Consider the following 19,231-nt stretch of genomic DNA (forward strand, 5'->3'; position numbering starts at 1 on the left):
CGTTCCTGGTGACTGCTGTCAGGCTATTGAAGAGACGGACGGTCCTGAAAACCTGGACTCACCCCCACTCACCCATTTTTAATATGCTTATATTTATGTTTTATATTTGTATTTATTGATACACTTTTTGTCTTTGACTTTCTTTGTCCCTTTCATAATTTTGCTGCTGTAAATTGGGAATTTCTCAATTGTGAGATAAATAAAGGATTTTGTATCCTATACAACTCCGGTGGACTCCAGTGTTGTTCATTAAAAAAATAATCTGGTTAGCAGGGATGAAATACATTCACCTTACACTGGGAGATTTTGAGTCATTGCCTGCTGCACTCCCAGTTCAGAAGTCAAGTTAAATGATGATGAAGCAAGTCAAATAACAGCATTTAACCCAAAGGAAGGTCATGTGATTGTCTCGTCTTTTCCATTGACGAGACAATGGAAAATTCGAGGCAATTCGAGGCAAACCTCGAATGGGCTCCCATTCGAGGTTTGCGGGAAGCCGTGAATTCACCAAATGTAATCGTTAGGTTCTTACAATTGAATGTGTTTTGGTGTTCATAATTTTAAAGCAGAGTAGTCAAAAAACATGAAACGTGCCACTCATCGGCCTCACTTGTCATAAAAAGAAACAATGTTGAGAAATATTGGGCCCAGTTTCTTTGAGAAAAAAGATAAGTGCATGTGTATTTCCTTGAGTGTATATTGCGTCACAAGTTGCATTTTGGAAAAGTCTCTCTGACAAAGTGCTGTAGCGATGCCACTCGAGTGAAGTGTGACTCAGCAGTTGATAGTCCGCTGCTCTCCGCTGTGCGTCCATTAGCGCGGATGTGTACGCATGCACGTCTTTTGGCTTCAACCAATCAGTGCTGACGCAACGGACGTTACACATCAAAGAGCTTTGATCTACGGCAACAGCTACACTTGCCTAGCCACGACAACAGCTAAGTTAGTGAGTTGAGACGACAACGCTCGAGGTCGGACGTACACGCTCTCCACCCATTTGTATGTATCTCTTCTTTTCTTTTCTTATTCTATAAAAGATACATATATTTTTCGACAAACAGTAGCTGTCCTGTCCACGTCTTTTTTCATCCCACCGGGGTTTAGCCAGTGTGATTATAAAGAGACCAAAAATCTCTTGAGTGCTCCCATTTGATATGCACCTATTTCAGTGTGGCTGTTGACTTTTGTTCCTTTACAGACATGCAATATGACTTTGTGGCATTAACCTCTTAACATGAATGTGCTGTTTTTTTTGTTTTGAGTTTGTCCTAAATGGTTGGTGGTTCACATTATCAATATAAGATAAGATAAGATAAGATATCCTTTATTCGTCCCACACTGGGGAAATTTACAGCCTCCAGCAGCAAGAATGTATGTAGAAAGAAGAAAGAAGAAAGAGAAAAAAACAACAAACTACTATTACTACTAAGCAGTACTATTTACAATTTTCCTTCACATCATTTAATTATTATTATTATTATGATTGTTATTTTTTATTCATCAGCCTGACAGCAGTCGGTAGGAACGAGCGTCGGTATCTCTCCTTCTTGCAGCGCGGGTGTAACAGTCTCTGGCTGAAGGAGCTACCAAGTGCTGTCAGGGCGGGCTGGAGGGGGTGGGAGGCACTGGCCATCATAGCTTGATGACATGGCTCATTATCCTATAATTACAGAGGTTCTTAGAAGACTTTGTTTGGCACATGAAAGGTATCTTAGTGAAAAAATGATTTGATCAAATGAGGGCTGAAGGAGAGCACGGTGATCTCATTAAATTCCAAATAGAGAGTCACAGTGACCACACATGGCCTTGACTTCCGGCCATGTGTGTGAAGTTGAAATAACCGGTGTCACAGTCTTTTGTATGCCCTGAGTTCCAAAATCTGACTGACAGCCGACATGCTGTTTGTATAGAGAAAAGGCGGAAGTGACTGTGGCCAGGCATGCGGGAAAGAAGTCGGCCAATCAGGGAAGGGTGGGCGTGTATGTATACATATATGGAGAGGGAGAGAGGACAGGCACGCTGGGGAGCAGTCCGCCAATGGGTGAAGGGTGGGCGTGTAAGTGGAGGCTAAAGGGACGCCGCAAGCAGGTACCAACACCTGTATAGAGTGTGGCAATGTGCATTGTTGCAAAACAACTCCGGTTTTGGTTTCTAAGAACCCCCGAAAATAAATTCAAAGAGACACGCCTACGAAGCTCAGTTCAAACTTCAAGCCATCGGATATGCTTTTGGCATGCGTGCCCATCTCACAGCAGCGGTGAAAAACCAAGTCAAGCAAATGAACTCTGAGCTTGCCGTTATTCCCGGAGGCTTGACTAAAGAACTCCAACCGCTGGACATTGGCATCAACCGGGCGTTCAAAGTAAAGTTGCGAACGGCATGGGAACAACGGATGATCGATGGCAAACACAACTTTACAAAGAGTGAGAGGCAGCGCTGGGCGAGTTACGCCACAATACGCAACAACGAGAGGGAATGCGGCGTTTTTGATGGATTACGGTACTTGCACAATTGTTCAATTCTTTCTGCACACAAACGCGCTGCCACCATGTTTCGCTCTGTTCTTTACTTTCAAATGTGGGAAAGCTTCACACGAGAGAAATGTTGATTTTGCTGTTGCTGCTCCTTCTTTCCGCTCGGCAATGGGTAGCAACTCACACTTTAGCATGTGATGCGTTCAATGACCACTGGGATGTGCAGTCCTCTGCTTCTGATACAGAGGATGAGGACTTTGATGGATTTCTGTGTGATGATTGATCGAAAAACGTGAGAACATTGTACGATGGCTAAATAAAATACACCCGAACTCAGTTCTGCTTTCGTTGCCTTTTTAAAAACGTGTTTTTAGCTTGTATCTGTATGTCTTGGCATGCTACCGTATGCTTCAAACTAACGTGTTAGCGTGCGCGCATGCATGCCTTATGTTTAAGCTGGCGTATGTTTTACCACTGTAAAACTGCGCCCATTAAGACAGTGCGGTTTGTCTATGTGTAAAATACAGAAATGTCACCCATTAATGAGACTGCGCCCAACCGTACGGTGCGTCGAATAGTCGTGAAAATACGGTAAGTAAAAAGCCGAAGACCTACCACTACCATAAAGAGTGGGAGGAGGACTTCTATTTTACAATGTCGTTTTCAAAGTGCATTTGCCTCACCTGTCAGTCTGCAAGGACTTTCCAGAAGAAGGGAAATTTGGAGCACCATTTTCGGATTGTTCATAAAAACTGTGATGCTGAGTTCCCACCAAGAAGCGAACAGAGAAGGAGAAAGGTGAAGGAACTAAAATCCCAGCTTTCCGGGCAACAGTCATCTTTCACACAGAGAACTTCAAAGTTAAAGGCAGCCACTGAAGCATTGTTACGGGTGAGTCACTTCATTGTTAAAAAAAAGAAATCCTTCCAAGATGGAAGAAGCATTTGTTGAAGCAGTCGACTCGTTGTTCAGAGATTTTAAAAACAAATCAGCAGCTTATACTAGCTTCCATCAAAGCTCTCCAGCTATCAAGAATTACAGTATCACGGCGCAGTGAAGCCATGCCTGAGGATTTGAACCAGCAACTTTGGAAGGACATATCAGATTGTGATTGTTTCTCACTGCAGTTGGACGAATCTACAGACGTGAGTGTGACAGCAGAATTGTGCATTTTTATTCAAAGGGTGTTTACTGACGTAACTGCGAAAGAGGAGCTGTTAACAATATACTGCCCATGAACTCATGATCTCAGCCCAGGACAGAAAGAGACTGGAGCGACTGGTCAGGAAGGCCAGTTCTGTCCTGGGTTGCTCCCTTGACACTCTGGAGGAGGTGGGCAACAGAAGGATGCTAGCTAAGCTAAAAGCCATGATGGACAGTCCCTCCCACCCCCTCCAGCCCGCCCTGACAGCACTTGGTAGCTCCTTCAGCCAGAGACTGTTACACCCGCGCTGCAAGAAGGAGAGATACCGACGCTCGTTCCTACCGACTGCTGTCAGGCTGATGAATAAAAAATAACAATCATGATAGTAATAATTATATGATATGAAGGAAAATTGTAAATAGTACTGCGATTTATCCATTTGTGTTCATATTGTATTTAATTGAAAGATGTTTGTTGTTTTTTTTTTCTCTTTCTCCTTTCTTCTTTCTACATACATTCTTGCTGCTGGAGGCTGTAAATTTCCCCAGTGTGGGACGAATAAAGGATATTCTCCCTTGTTCTGCTGGGGGACTTCAATGCTCACGTGGGCAATGACAGTGAGACCTGGAGGGGCGTGAGGGGCGTGATTGGGAGGAACGGCCCCCCCGATCTGAACCCGAGTGGTGTTTTGTTATTGGACTTCTGTGCTCGAACACCTTGTTCAAACATAAGGGTGTCCATATGTGCACTTGGCACCAGGACACCCTAGGTCGCAGTTCGATGATCGACTTTGTTGTTGTATCATCGGATTTGCGGCCGCATGTTCTGGACACTCGGGTGAAGAGAGGGGCGCAGCTGTTAACTGATCACCACCTGGTGGTGAGTAGGCTCCGATGGTGGGGGAAGATGCCGGTCCGTCCTGGCAGACCCAAACGTATAGAGAGGGTTTGTTGGGAGCGTCTGGCGGAATCTCCTGTCAGAAGGAGTTTCAACTCCCACCTCCGACAGAGTTTTTCCCATGTTCCGGGGGAAGCGGGGGACATTGAGCCCGAGTGGACCGTGTTCCGTGCCTCTATTGTTGAGGCGGCCAATCTGAGTTGTGGCCGTAAGGTGGTTGGTGCCTGTCGTGGCGGCAACCCCCGTACTCGCTGGTGGACACCAGCAGTAAGGGATGCCGTCAAGCTGAAGAAGGAGTCCTATCGAGCCTTTATGGCCTGTGGGACCCCAGAGGCAGCTGACGGGTATCGACTGGCCAAGCGGACCGCGGCTTCGGTGGTCGCCGAGGCAAAAACCCGAGCGTGGGAAGAGTTCGGTTAGGCCATGGAAGCCGACTTCCGGACGGCTTCGAGGAAATTCTGGTCCACCATCCGACGTCTCAGGAGGGGGAAGCAGTGCACCACTAACACTGTGTACAGTGGGGATGGGGCGCTGCTGACTTCGACTCGGGACGTTGTGAACCGGTGGGCAGAGTACTTCGAAGACCTCCTCAACTCCACCAACACGCCTTCCTTGGAGGAAGCAGAGCCTGGGGACTCTGAGGTGGGCTCTCCTATCGCTGTGGTTGAAGTCACCGATGTGGTTAAAAAGCTCCTCGGTGGCAAGGCCGCAGGGGTGGATGAGATCCGCCCGGAGTTCCTCAAGGCTCTGGATGTTGTGGGGCTGTCCTGGTTGACACGCCTCTGCAACATCGTGTGGTCAACAGGGAGAGTGCCTCTGGATTGGCAGACCGGGGTGGTAGTCCCTCTTTTTAAAAAGGGGGACCGGAGGGTGTGTTCCAACTACAGAGGGATCACACTCCTCAGCCTCCCTGGTAAGGTCTATTCAGGGGTGCTGGAGAGGAGGGTCCGTCGGGAAGTCGAGCCTCAGATTGAGGAGGAGCAGTGTGGTTTTCGTCCCGGCCGTGGAACAGTGGACCAGCTCTACACCTTTAGCAGGGTCCTTGAGGGTATGTGGGAATTCGCCCAACCAGTCTACATGTGTTTTGTGGACTTGGAGAAGGTGTTTGACCGTGTCCCTCGGGGAGTTCTGTGGGGGGTGCTTCGTGGGTATGGGGTACCAAACCCCCTGATACGGGCTGTTCGGTCACTATACCACCGATGTCAGAGTTTGGTTCGCATTGCCGGCAGTAAGTCGGAATCGTTTCCAGTGGGGGTAGGACTCCGTCAAGGCTGCCCTTTGTCGCCGATTCTGTTCATAACCTTTATGGACAGAATTTCTAGGCGCAGCGGAAGCGTTGATGGGGTCCGTTTTGGGGACCGCAGTATTGCATCCCTGCTTTTTGCAGATGATGTGGTGCTGTTGGCTCCTTCAAACGGGGCTCTCCAACTCTCACTGGAGTGTTTCACAGCCGAGTGTGAAGCGGTTGGGATGAAAATCAGCACCTCCAAATCTGAAACCATGGTCCTCAGTCGGAAAAGGGTGGAGTGCCCCCTCCGGGTCGGGGAGGAGATCTTGCCCCAAGTGGAGGGGTTCAAGTATCTTGGGGTCTTGTTCACGAGTGGGGGTAGGAGGGAGCGGGAGATCGACAGGCGGATCGGTGCAGCGTCTGCTGTGATGCGGACGTTGTATCGGTCTGTCGTGGTGAAGAAGGAGCTGAGCCAAAGGGCGCAGCTCTCAATTTACCGGTCGATCTACGTCCCAACCCTCATCTATGGTCACGAGCTATGGGTCGTGACCGAAAGAACGAGATCCCGGATACAAGCGGCTGAAATGAGTTTTCTCCGCAGGGTGTCCGGGCTCTCCCTTAGAGATAAGGTGAGAAGCTCAGTCATCCGGGAGGGGCTCAGAGTCGAGCCGCTTCTCCTCCACATCGAGAGGAGCCAGATGAGGTGGCTTGGGCATCTGATTCGGATGCCTCCTGAGCGCCTCCCTGGTGAGGTGTTCCGGTCATGTCCCACCGGGAAGAGACCCCGAGGAAGACCCAGGACACGCTGGAGAGACTATGTCACCCAGCTTGCCTGGGAACGACTCGGGATCCCCCGGGGAGAGCTGGAAGAAGTAGCTAGGGAGAGGGAAGTCTGGGCTTCCCTGCTAAAGCTGTTGCCCCCGCGACCCGGCCCCGGATAAGCGGTAGATGATGGATGGATGGATGGATGGAATTCGGGCCAGATCTCTTCAAAGATGCCTGTTCTGTGCACATCTGGAGAAGGCTGAGTGCGATCATTCTGAGTTGCTGCTGCACACCGACGTGAAATGGCTAAATCGGGGGAAATTCCTGGAATGATTTCGAGAGCCCGGCCGGTAGTCCAGTGGTTAGCACGTCGGCTTCACAGTGCAGAGGTACCCGGTTCGATTCCAGCTCCGGCCTCCCTGTGTGGAGTTTGCATGTTCTCCCCGGGCCTGCGTGGGTTTTCTCCGGGTGCTCCGGTTTCCTCCCACGTTCCAAAAACATGCATGGCAGGCTGATTGAACACTCTAAATTGTCCCTAGGTGTGAGTGTGAGCGTGGATGGTTGTTCGTCTCTGTGTGCCCTGTGATTGGCTGGCAACCGATTCAGGGTGTCCCCCGCCTACTGCCCGAAGACAGCTGGGATAGGCTCCAGCACCCCCTGCGACCCTAGTGAGGATCAAGCGGTACGGAAGATGAATATATATATATATATATATATATATATATATATATATATATATATATATATATATATGAATCTATAGCGCAAGATGTCCACCCATCCACTGTAAGTGCAACTCTTTGCGCACTGTTCAGCAACACAGTAATCTCACTTCTCACTTTGTTGTACACATCGGGAATATGTTTGTAAGTGAACACAGACCTGTCTGGTATTTTATACCTGGGTTCCAAAACGTGCACGAGCTGTCTGAAACCCTCGTTGTCCACCACGCTAAGGCTGGAGGTATTTGCATATGAAATAAGCAGTGGCCTTAGTTATAGCCATTGCGCGGTCCCAGTGAGTTGCAAGGGGACTCCCAAAATAAGAGGCAATTTTTTTCTGATCCTGACCTGGTTTACCAAGAGTTTCTCCGGTGTCCGACGAGGAACTGGGCGGGGAAGCGGGGGAGCGGGAGGTAAACTTGTCGGTGATCTGGTGCCATCATTTTAAGTGGGTCTGCAAATTTGTGGTGCTGCCGTTGTATGGCTTCTTAGTGCTCCATTCTTTGCAAATTACGGAGGTTTTTTCAAGCTTTCCGTCTTTCTTTTCGAAGCCGTAGTATTTCCAAACATAAGATTTGAATGTTGCGGCTGCATTAAATATAGTAGTTTCCTTGCTGCTGCTTGCGCTAACATCCATAATGTTTCGCTAGTTGTGTACTGGACTGTATGTGACGCACGGCTACCGTCCGTATTCAACACAAAACGCAAAGCAATGAAGGTGCATTCACTGCGCCGAGGAAAGGGCATATATGTGACGTTTAACATGAATAAAACGGCGCTTAAATCGGATTTTACCGATACCCATCAATGCATCGTGATGAATCGCGATTTCACCCGTCAATCGCGTCGTACCCAGTGAATGAGCCGATGCACTCGGATCACGCACGTGCGCATCGATGTATCGATTAATATCGATTATTTTCCACACCCTTAATACATTATGTTCTTCTTGTTGACTTTGAAACTTAGCTTGTAGCCGACGTGTGCACATTTTGAGCATGACGTCTCTGATCCACTGGTTAAAGGACACTTTGATTCTCTCCTCTTTCATCTCAAACTGCTTCAAACAACAAAGCGTGTGACGGAAAAGTGGTTACGACTGCTCGACTGTCCGTGTTTTATGTTATGTGTTGTGTTTATTATTTTACTTTATGTTAACTGTTTTGTAAAGCGCTTTGTTACAGCTGCCGCTGTTGTGAAAGCGCTATATAAATCAGCATGTATTGTATTGTATTGTATTGTATGCATTGCAACTGATCCCACTTATTGTACAAAGGCACAAATCTTTAACAAGTAATTTGTAGTGACAAATATAGTTATGCATTTTAAGATTAAATGAGATTTATAAAGAAAGATTTTTTTAAAACCATTTACACACGTGCATATACAATCTAAATTTAATCCCTGTCAACACCTTACAAACTAAGGAGAGTGCTTTTAAAAGTGGAAAGAATAAAGTATTCAAATGTCCTTGATGTCTGCTGTGTTGGGTCTGTCTCAGTGACAAACAAAGACGGCTGTTGTCTACTTCTCTGATCAAAACAATGTCTTCTATTCTGATCAATTCTGTCCCCTAGCGGATGAATTGCACCTTATAAAAGATATTCATACCGTGTCTTTTATGCATTTTTTTCATTTTTTTTCACCTGCGGGCCTCATCGAACCTCCTTGGGGGCCGTTGCGGACCACGGCCCGAATATTTCACACCACTGGCATACGAACTAATACCATATTTTGACGACCATTCGGTGCACCGTATGGTTGGGCGCAGTCTCATTAATGGGTGCTATTTCTGTATTTTACACATAGACAAAACGCACTGTATTATTGGCCGCAGTTTTAAAGTGGTATACCATACGCCAGCTTAAACATACGGCATGCATGCGCACACGCTAAAAACATGTTAGCTTGAAGCATACGGTAGCATGCCAAGACATACAGATACAAGCTAAAATCACGTTTTTAAAAAGGCAACGGAAGCAAAACTGAGTTCCATTGTATTTTATTTAGCCATCGTACAATGTACTCACGTTTTTCGATCAATCATCACCCAGAAATCCATCAACCTCCTCATCCTCTGTATCAGAATTGAACAATTGTGCAAGTACCGGTAATACATCAAAAACTCAGTGTTCCCTCTCGTTGTCAGAGTCACTCTCATTGCCATGTGGCTCCACAGAAATGATGCCGGCTTTGCCAAAAACTCGAAAAACAGTGCAAGCAGACACGTTCGTCCAAGCAGCTACAATCCATTAGCAAATTGATGCGTAACTCGCCCAGCGCTGCCTCTCACTCTTTGTAAAGTTGTGTTTGCCATCGATCATCCATTGTTCCCATGCCGTTCGCAACTTTACTTTGAACGCCCGGTCGTAACTTTACGTTGAACGCCCGGTTGATGCCGATGTCCAGCGGTTGGAGTTCTTTAGTCAAGCCGCCGGGAATAACGGCAAGCTCAAGAGTTCATTTGCTTGACTTGGTTTTTCACCGCTGCTGTGAGATGGGCACGCATGCCAAAAGCATAACCGATGGCTTGAAGTTTGAACTGAGCTTAGTAGGCTTGTATCTTTGTAGAATTTATTTTCGGGGGTTCTTAGAAACCAAAACCGAAGTTGTTTTGCAACAATGCACATAGCCACACTCTATACAGGTGTTGGTACCTGCTTGGGGCATCCCTTTAGCGTCCACTTACACGCCCACCCTTCACTCATTGGCATACTTCTTCCCCGCATGCCTGTCCTCACTCACGTCTGCCTTTGCTCTCTTTCTCTCCATATATGTATACATACACCCCCACCCTTCACCGATTGGCCGACTTCTTTGTCGCATGCCTGTCCACAGTCACTTCTGCCTTTTCTCTATATAAACAGCGTGTCGGCTGTCAGTCAGGTTTTGGAACTCAGCGCGTACACAAGACGCTCCGCATCATAAGGTGTCCTGTCCATTTTGGAGAAAATTTAAGACTTTTAATGTCGCCTTATAGTCGTGAAAATACGGTAAGTAGTAGTTGGAAGTGACTAACTAGTATGTAAATCCCAATTATCAAAATTGAATAGGATAGACATAGTAATTCAAATTTTGTAATAATCTGTAGCACAACCTATACCCAAACTGAGTTTAAATTAAAAAAAAAACACATCATGATATTTCAAAGCCAAGTTATGATAATCAGCAACCTGTGTAAAGCACTGTAGTTCAGAGCAAAAGGCAATTAAAAGAGAAAACACTTATGAGAACATACTGCATAAAATATATATTTTTAGTCCACAATTATAGTTTTGCAATGGCTGGCATGTAATCCACAGCTTGTTGTTTTGCCCTTTGTGAGCAGGGCTGTGCAATCATATTTAAAGGTCACAATCATAACAAGTCTTCTTTAGTCCAGACGCACCTTAGAGTTAGAAGCATGATGTTCTTGACTACTCTCACCTTAATTGAACCATAGCCTTCCACCACTTTGTGAAGACCATGAAATCAATAAACTAATATCTGTTCTGAAAAATTAGATGTGAAAAGTGGAAATGATATGAGACATTGCATCAAGAGGGAAAAAAAACAAACCTGACACTGCAATCTGCAACACAAAACGATTCGGCTATCATGACCGTATCCTCAACAGAAGGAAATTGTTCCTGGTTCAAGTGGCAGCTGATATGATGTTTCAACCTTTTCCTACAATTTCAAGAACCCTCTGAAAACCTGAACAACAAGAGTAATAGTTTGTGTCATGCTCATTTTAATTTAGAATCCCAGTGTTTCTCCTCTGTATGTCTCAGTTTCTCAAGTTCTAATCAAGGTATCCCAAACAGGATGTGGTGGGCAACAGCTGCTGCTGAGTCCCGGAAGCTCAAAGGTGCACTACGGTTTCAGCCTGCAGCTTACCCAAGACGCAAGTACTAACTCTCCTGGCCCATCACGTTCTGATGGGGTCCCTCATGTTTCTCACATTCTGTTAAAAGGCTACCGCACACAAGATTTGTGTGAAAAGTGGCCAAGTGTCAGCCATTGGTTTTGCAGTGATTCCAAGTAGGATGTGCAGGATGCAGTTACATTACAAATGACAACATATATCAAAATGCATGGAAGCTTTCACACAGGCAAAAAAGTAATTTCTGGGTGATAAGCAAGCGACACACAGCCACCCACCACACGCCTCCAAACATGAGAAATAGTATAAACATTACTCATATATAAATCCCAAAAATGCTTCACCATATTTATACGTCATCAGGCGCCGACAGGTATGGCAGCCTCGGTCACACGCTCCCTAGTATTATCCCTGTTTTTGTCATTTTCGTTTGTTTTTGGCGACCCTGAGCGGCTTATTTACACGAGGGAAAAGTTGCTGCTCATTGGGGAGTCTACGCTCGGTCTTTTTTCACCAGTACACGAAAATCCACAGGGTTTTTCGGAGCTAATCGCGAGCGGAGCGGCTGCGCTGTACGCAGCATGGAAACGCCGCCGGAGGGGGAAGCGAGCCGGCGTGCTCGTCAAGCTCCGGCAGCGTGGATTTCGAACCCCGCTCCCATCGATCCATCTTGCTAATCTACGATCTCTGCCAAACAAGTTGGATGAACTTCTTCTCCTCACAAAGACCAACAAAACATTTGCACGTTCTGCTGCGCTCTGCTTCACCGAAACCTGGCTCAGTGACCGCCATCCAGATCCCGCGCTACATCTACCCGGCTTCCGCCTTCTCCGAGCCGACCGCGACACGGAGCTATCAGGGAAATCGAAAGGTGGTGGGATTTGCTTCTATATCAACGAAGAATGGTGCACTGATGTCACGAAGCTCGACGCACACTGCAGCCCGGACCTGGAGTCGCTGTCTTTAAACTGCAAGCCATTCTACTCGCCACGTGAGTTCACCTCCTTTTTACTAGTCGGTGTTTACATTGCGCCACAAGCTAACGCTAACACGGCGATACAAACGCTAGCCGAACAAGTAAACAAACTCGAGCTAAAATACCCAGAGTCACCCCTGATCATTTTGGGCGATTTTAATAGAGCACATCTTAACCGTGAACTTCCCAGATATAAGCAGCACATCGACTGTTTCACCAGAGAAGGCAACATTCTAGACCACTGCTATACAACAATCAAAAATGCATACCGATCGGTCGCCCGTGCAGCATTGGGTCTTTCTGACCACAATTTAATCCACTTAATACCTACATACAGACAGAAACTCAAATGTGTTAAACCGGTTGTTAAGACTGTGAAAAAATGGACAGATGAAGCAAAGCTAGCTCTACAAGAATGCTTAGACTGCACTGATTGGGGCGTCTTTGAAACTTCAACGGGCACACTGGATGAATACACAGACACTGTAACATCATACATCAGTTTCTGTGAGGACATGTGTGTACCAACGAAGTCCTTCCGCTCGTTTAACAATAACAAGCCATGGTTTACTCCCAAACTCAGGCAACTCAGGAAAGAGAAAGAGGCCGCATTTAGAAGTGGAGATCGGGCACTGTACAAACATGCCCGAAACCAATTGACGAAGGAAATTAACATCGCAAAGAGAAGCTATGCAGAGAGGCTGAAAAACCAGTTCTCTGCTAACGACTCTGCATCTGTATGGAATGGCCTGAAAGCAATCACTAACTATAGAATGCCATCCCCCCAAACAGTGAACAATAAGGGTCTTGCTGATGAACTAAACATGTTTTTCTGCCGATTTGAAAAGGACACCCCCATTTCCCACACACACCCACCTCTACCAGAAACCACTCTACCTACCCCCCCACCCTCTTTTTCTCCACTACAGATCCACGAACAGGACGTGAGACGGCTCTTCAAGCAGCAAAAGATCAAGAAAGCTCCGGGGCCCGACAAAGTGTCCCCCTCCTGCCTGAAAGTCTGCGCTGACCAGCTGGCTCCGGTCTTCACACAGATCTTCAACAGATCCCTGGAGCTGTGTGAGGTCCCATCCTGCTTCAAACAGTCTACCATCATCCCAGTTCCCAAGAAATCGGCAACATCGGAACTGAACGACTATAGGCCTGTCGCCCTGACGTCTGTGGTCATGAAGTCCTTTGAACGCCTTGTGCTGAACCACCTAAAGAACGTCACTGGACCCCTGCTGGACCCTCTCCAGTTTGCCTACCGGGCAAACAGGTCTGTGGAAGACGCAGTCAACATAGGTCTGCACTACATCCTCAAGCACCTCGACAGCACAGGGACCTACGCAAGGATTGTGTTTGTGGATTTCAGCTCTGCGTTCAACACCATCATCCCGGAACTCCTCACCCCCAAACTACTCCACCTCGGTGTGTCTCCTGCGATCTGCCAGTGGATCCTCAGCTTCCTGACGGGACGGACACAACAGGTGAGACTGGGAGCAACAACATCATCAATACGCACCACCAGCACTGGAGCCCCACAGGGATGTGTCCTCTCGCCACTGCTCTTCTCTCTCTACACAAACGATTGCACCTCAACAGATCCAGCTGTCAAACTCATAAAGTTCGCAGACGACACCACGGTCATCGGTCTCATCAAAGACGGCGACGAGTCTGCGTACCGCCAACAAGTGGAGCAGCTGGAGCTCTGGTGCGGCCGACACAACCTCGGGCTGAACACGCTCAAGACTGTAGAGATGATCGTGGACTTCAGGAAACATTCTTCTCCTCAGTTGCCCCTCACACTATCCAACTGCCCTGTGTCAACCGTCGAGACCTTCAAGTTCCTGGGAATCACAGTCTCCCAGGACATGAAGTGGGAAGTCAACACCATCTCCATCCTGAAAAGGGCCCGGCAGCGAATGTACTTCCTGAGGCTGCTGAGGAAGCATGGCTTGCCACAGGAGGTGCTACGACAGTTCTACACGGCAGTCATCGAATCAATCCTGTGTTCTTCCATCACGGTTTGGTTTGGGGCCGCCACAAAAAAGGACAAAATCCGACTTCAACGGACAGTTAGGACGGCAGAAAAAATCGTTGGCATCGCCCTACCCACACTTGAGGACTTGCACACTGCAAGAATCAAGACAAGGGCACGGAAAATCCTCCTGGATCCCCCGCACCCTGCCCACCACCTTTTTCAGCCACTCCCCTCAGGCAGACGCTACAGATCTATGCGTACCAAATCCAGTAGACACTTAAACAGCTTCTTCCCTCTAGCCATTAACTCCTTAAACAGTCACTGACATAGTCACTCTTCTTGCACCACAAAATTGTATTACAAAACTACTGGTATACTCTAAAATGGTTCAATGATTTTGTTGTTTACGATGATACTAGTGCAGCGTGTTATACCGGAGACAAATTCCTTGTGTGTTCTACATACTTGGCCAATAAAGATGATTCTGATTCTGATAATTTCTTATGAACCAGAGATGACAAAGTGAATAGAAGGGAGCCCCAGCTTTCAATATATTATTTTTTTTTTTTCATTTTTATTCTTACCCAGATTCTCTTTCTGTAGCAAACTGGGTCCTCCTTGATTGACTCATGTTTTTAAGCATTAAAAAAATGTAAACACGTTGCACAACATATTGTATGAGGAGTTCTCAGGCTCCTCATACAGTATGTTGTGCAACGTGTTTACATTTTTTTAATGCTTAAAAACATGATGATACAGGCTCACTGTTATGTTTTTGTTTGGATTACATTTGGATGTGTTCCCTCGTGCCCTTTTTGTCTTTGCCTGTTCTCGTCCTACGGGTCCCTCGTGTTAAACCAGTGATATCCCTCAACCCTTTGTGTCTTGTCCAGGTTTTGTCTTGTCACTTTGCTTGTATTTAGTTCCCTGGGTTCTGTCAGTTTTGGTCGGATGATTGTGTGCTTCTCTAATAGGTTTTCTGTTAGTTTGATACTTTGTTTTTTTGTGGTTTTCAGGACTTTGTTTGTATACTTAGATTTAGTCTTTCCAGTGTACTCCTGCATCCAGCCATCCATTTTCTGATCCGATTCATCCTCACAAAGGTCGTGGGGCATGGTGGAGCCTATCCACGCTGTCTTTGTCCAGTAGTCGGGCGACACCCGGAACTGATTGCCAGGCACACAGAGACGAATAACCATCCGCGCTCAGACGCACACCTAGGGATATTTTCATGTTCAATCAGCCTGCCATGCATGTTTTTGGAATGTGGGAAGAAACCGGAGTACCTGGAGAAAACTCACTCAGGAAGGCCGGAACCGGGATCAAACCCACAACCTCGTCACTGTGAGGTCGACCACTAGGCCTTCCTATGTACTCCTGCAAGCATTTGTTTATATCATTTGTTCAGCCCACCCTGCACCTCCTGCCTCCCTGCTTTTTGGGGTCCCTCTACCTACCATTTTGCAAAACCCTGACGAAATGATCTAACCAGCAAATGGACCCTGCAGAACCAGGGGCCTGGTCCCACCGACACCAAACTTCAAAGTAGTTCTGGCGGCGCAAGTGTTGTGGTTACTACCCGATTCCGGTGGCACACGTGTTGCGGCTGCGACCCTTTTCCGGGGGCGCAAGTACTGAGTCCGCCAACACGTTCCTGTGGTGCAAGTGCGGCTACTGCTGGGTGACTTTGGGACATCTGGGATCCGTCCGTTGAGCGAGGGTTACTGTTATGTTTTTGTTTAGATTTCATTTGGTTTTGTTCCGTGCCCTTTTTGTCTTTGCCTATTCTCGTCATCCAGGCCCCTTGTGTAAAACAGTCAGTTGTTTGTTTGCTACTTTGGTTTCTTGTGGTTTTCAGGACTTTTTTTGTATACTTGAGTTAGTCTTTTCAGTGTACTCCAGCAAGTATTTGTTAACATATTTTTTTCAGCCCACCCTGGTTCTCCTGCCTCATTGCTTTTTGGGGTCCTCGAACTACCATCACGCCAAAACTTGACACTCACACAGTTAGCATTTCAGGGAGTTTTTTGTTGTTGTTTTTTTTCCCTCTTCAAGTCTTTTGAAGGGTTGTGTCTGCACCTTCTCTGATCTTTCTTGAATGCATTTCATATTTATGATTCGAAAAAGCATGAGCTAATCCATCTTTGGATGTTGTCTTCTGGCTCAGTGTTGCATGCTTAGCGACATCTCATCTGCCTTTAGTGATAGCGCCAGTTGTTACAAATGTAGCTTATTTGCTGCCACAAAGGCGAGGATTATGTAATAGAGGAGACGATCCGCACCACGTAGCTCACCGCAGCGGCCCACATTTGCGAGCAGCCGGATGTGTGACTAGGTCACGTGCATGTGACACTTTTTTAACCAGCGAGGAATTGATTGGTTTATGTGATCTATCCACTAGTAGTGTCCCACTTCTGATTGATGAGCTTGGGGGAAAGTGGATAGGAGCACTTAAAAAAGAAAAACACACAAAAAAACGCAATTTTAACCATCCCAAAATCACATAATCTGAGATCACGATTTTGATCCCACAACAATAAAATGTTTAGCCCTTTTATGTACTATAAGTGTGCTAAGATACTAGCAGGTATATTTGGCCAATGGCCAGTCAGAGACACATAAAAATTTGAAGTCAGCACTATTAATTTAATGGGCAAGGGGCAATTGCGCAGTGTGATTTCTTCTTCTTTTTTTATTTTTTTTATTTTTTTTTACGCCCGACCAATTTGAACATACACTATTCCTAAAAATACACTTAGCCAATCTAAGCTATGCGATAGAAAAGAGTTCAAGAGAAACAATGTCCACCAACTCACTTGCATGCATAATAAATAGCCTATAAAATGGAAGATAAATTGGGTTAATAATGTGTATGTTTCTCCTGGTGGGGAAAGCTGGAGAACATTAAAGAGCAGATTAAATTCAAATTCACAAAAAGTTGTTGCTATTTCTTACAGCTATTTAAAAAAAAAGTTGAAGCTTATTAACCATGTCTTAAATGGCTGTATATATATCAATTGACACAAATTGTCAATTAAGTGACGAAGTGAGTGGCACTGTGGCCAACTGATTTGTGCGTCCACCTCACAGTGCAGAGGTCATGGGTTCAATTTTGCACGTTTTCTCCCTCCCTGCATGGGTTTTCTCTGGGCACTCCGATTTCCTTCTATATTCACGGATGGCAATTTTCCGCGGATATGCAGAAATCCGCCGTTTTATTTATTAAATTGATAATTTTTGTGAATCGTCTAAATCCGTTGAGAAAATTTTAGGGGGGGTCATGTCCCTTATCGTCGAGTTTTCACGAGCTCTCCCGATCAGTCTTTCCATCTTCCGATTGTAAACAGCCCTGCGATTGGACGTGTATGTTGTCTTACTTGTTGTGATTGGTCGCCCCGTCCAGGCCACGCCCGCTTTTTTCATCACTAGCCATTGCCATCCCTGTATATTTCCTAAAACATGGTGTCTTGACTGAATGCTCTAGCCTGAGGTGTCATCTTGAGCGTAAGTAGTTGTTTGTCCTGCGTTTGGCTGACAACCAGCTTAATGCCTACCCCGCCTACTGCGGCCTGAAGACAGCTGGGATAGGCTGCAGCATGCCCGCGACCCTCACGAGGATAAGCAGATTAGAAAATGGATGGATGAATGGATGTGGCTTGTTGGGTGTGACCCTGAATGAATGGGCAGGAAAATTCCATTTTGTCATTTTGTGTAGCATCATTGTAAGTGCAGTATTGGCAGCATGAACTCATAACACACACATTGCGATTGAAACACCTAACCTGGCTGTAAATGTGAATAAGTACAGTGCAGATATAAGTGACAAGCCACCATCCAAAGCAAAATTTGAACTCCACTTACCAGATTGCTGGTGATTCAGATCCTTCTACTTCAAGATAATCAGACTTCTCTTCCATTTGGAATTCTGTAAACACCAATGAGATGGTGTCCCCTGGGTCAGCGAGGATGGTCCATTTACACTCTCCACTGCTGCCCAGTCCTCCAGCACCAGGGGAGCTCCAGCTGGGGAAATCAAAGCTGGATATGTAGCCACTGGAACCCCTCACGGTTCCACCACATGTGTTCTCCGCTATCAGGTACCAAAGAGAAAAGACAAATAACGAGATAACAGTTTATTCAAATGTGAAATTCAACCTACATATATATGTGGCTAGGCTTTCAGATACATGTATGCGGGGAGAAAAAAAAAGTGCGGAAATTATTGGAACCACAACCCATTTTGGTTAGTATTTCAACAGAACAAAAATTAAGGTGTTTCTCAAACCATGAGATAAACATGGATACACCTCGATTGGTCTTTCAACTATTGTCAAATCATTTTTTTCAGTACGTTATCGATGTTAGAGGACAAAGAGTCTCCATTTATATGAAGTGGTTCGTTTGTGAAATCTGAGCAAGACCTCATGTTGCAGGAAACTAGCAAATGGTGATTAACAGATCTTATAAAGCTCTGAAATTGTACATTTTTTAATGTCTTTGAATATTAAGTACAGGATGCATGAAAGGGTTAATGTAGTTTTGTGGCACAGTGCATGACTTGTTAGCATGTCAGCTTCGCAGTGCAGAAGAGGTGCAGGGTTCGATTTTGGCTCCGGCCTTCCTGTATGGAGTTTGCATGTTCTCCTTGTGCTTGTGTGGTTTCCTCCCAACTTTCCATAAACCTGCGTGGCAGGTTAATGGAACACTCGAAATCAGGGGTGGGCAAACCTCTGATATGAAGCCACCGGATCTGGCCCGTTGGTCTTTTTAATCCGGCCCGCCGAAGTTTGGTACACAATTAAGGTTTGATGTAAATGATTGCATACATTTCATTTGGATTTGTAATGACAGGCATTTCAAAACCAGGTGGCGCAGTTACTTACACAGGGAGGGAGGGGGAGACGATACGGAAGCCTGCAGTAGCGCCAACTCAAGCAACTCCCGCTGAATACGACGGAAAAGTGTGTCCACGCCACTATTTTTTATCATTGGATCCAAAACAGCGACATGCAAGTGACTATTGCAGCGAGTTTCACTGGAATTGCGAATTTTTTTACGTTCTGTAGATCATGGCATCCATACGAAGAGGAAAAGTAATGGCCGCGGAGGAGAAAGTGAAGTGTATCTGATTATCTCATAGAGCACCAGCCAATCCTGGACCAAGTCTGAAAAGACG

General features: G+C 46.2%; 2 protein-coding genes and 1 long non-coding RNA gene across 9 annotated transcripts in view; 2 read left to right on the forward strand and 1 right to left on the reverse strand.

Annotated features, from left to right (window-relative positions):
- The window catches only part of LOC127600226 (CUB and sushi domain-containing protein 3-like), a 782,730-nt gene that overhangs the window by 634,587 nt on the left and 128,912 nt on the right, over positions 1-19,231 (reverse strand). For all 7 annotated transcript variants that reach the window (XR_007962299.1, XM_052064574.1, XM_052064571.1 and 4 more), the window contains exon 5: positions 17,917-18,145. Coding sequence is in view for 6 of the 7 variants with exons in the window: in XM_052064574.1 (XP_051920534.1) it covers positions 17,917-18,145 (229 nt within the window). In the remaining variant the exon portion in view is untranslated. The remainder of the gene's footprint in view (positions 1-17,916; positions 18,146-19,231) is intronic.
- The window catches only part of LOC127600376 (uncharacterized), a 257,704-nt gene that overhangs the window by 100,090 nt on the left and 138,383 nt on the right, over positions 1-19,231 (forward strand). The window lies entirely within an intron of this gene.
- Positions 1-19,231, forward strand: part of LOC127600353 (uncharacterized) — an 86,466-nt gene that overhangs the window by 31,918 nt on the left and 35,317 nt on the right. The gene's annotated exons all lie outside the window — the stretch shown is intronic.

Source organism: Hippocampus zosterae, chromosome 5 (assembly GCF_025434085.1).
Source record: "Hippocampus zosterae strain Florida chromosome 5, ASM2543408v3, whole genome shotgun sequence".
Lineage (NCBI taxonomy): Eukaryota > Metazoa > Chordata > Actinopteri > Syngnathiformes > Syngnathidae > Hippocampus > Hippocampus zosterae.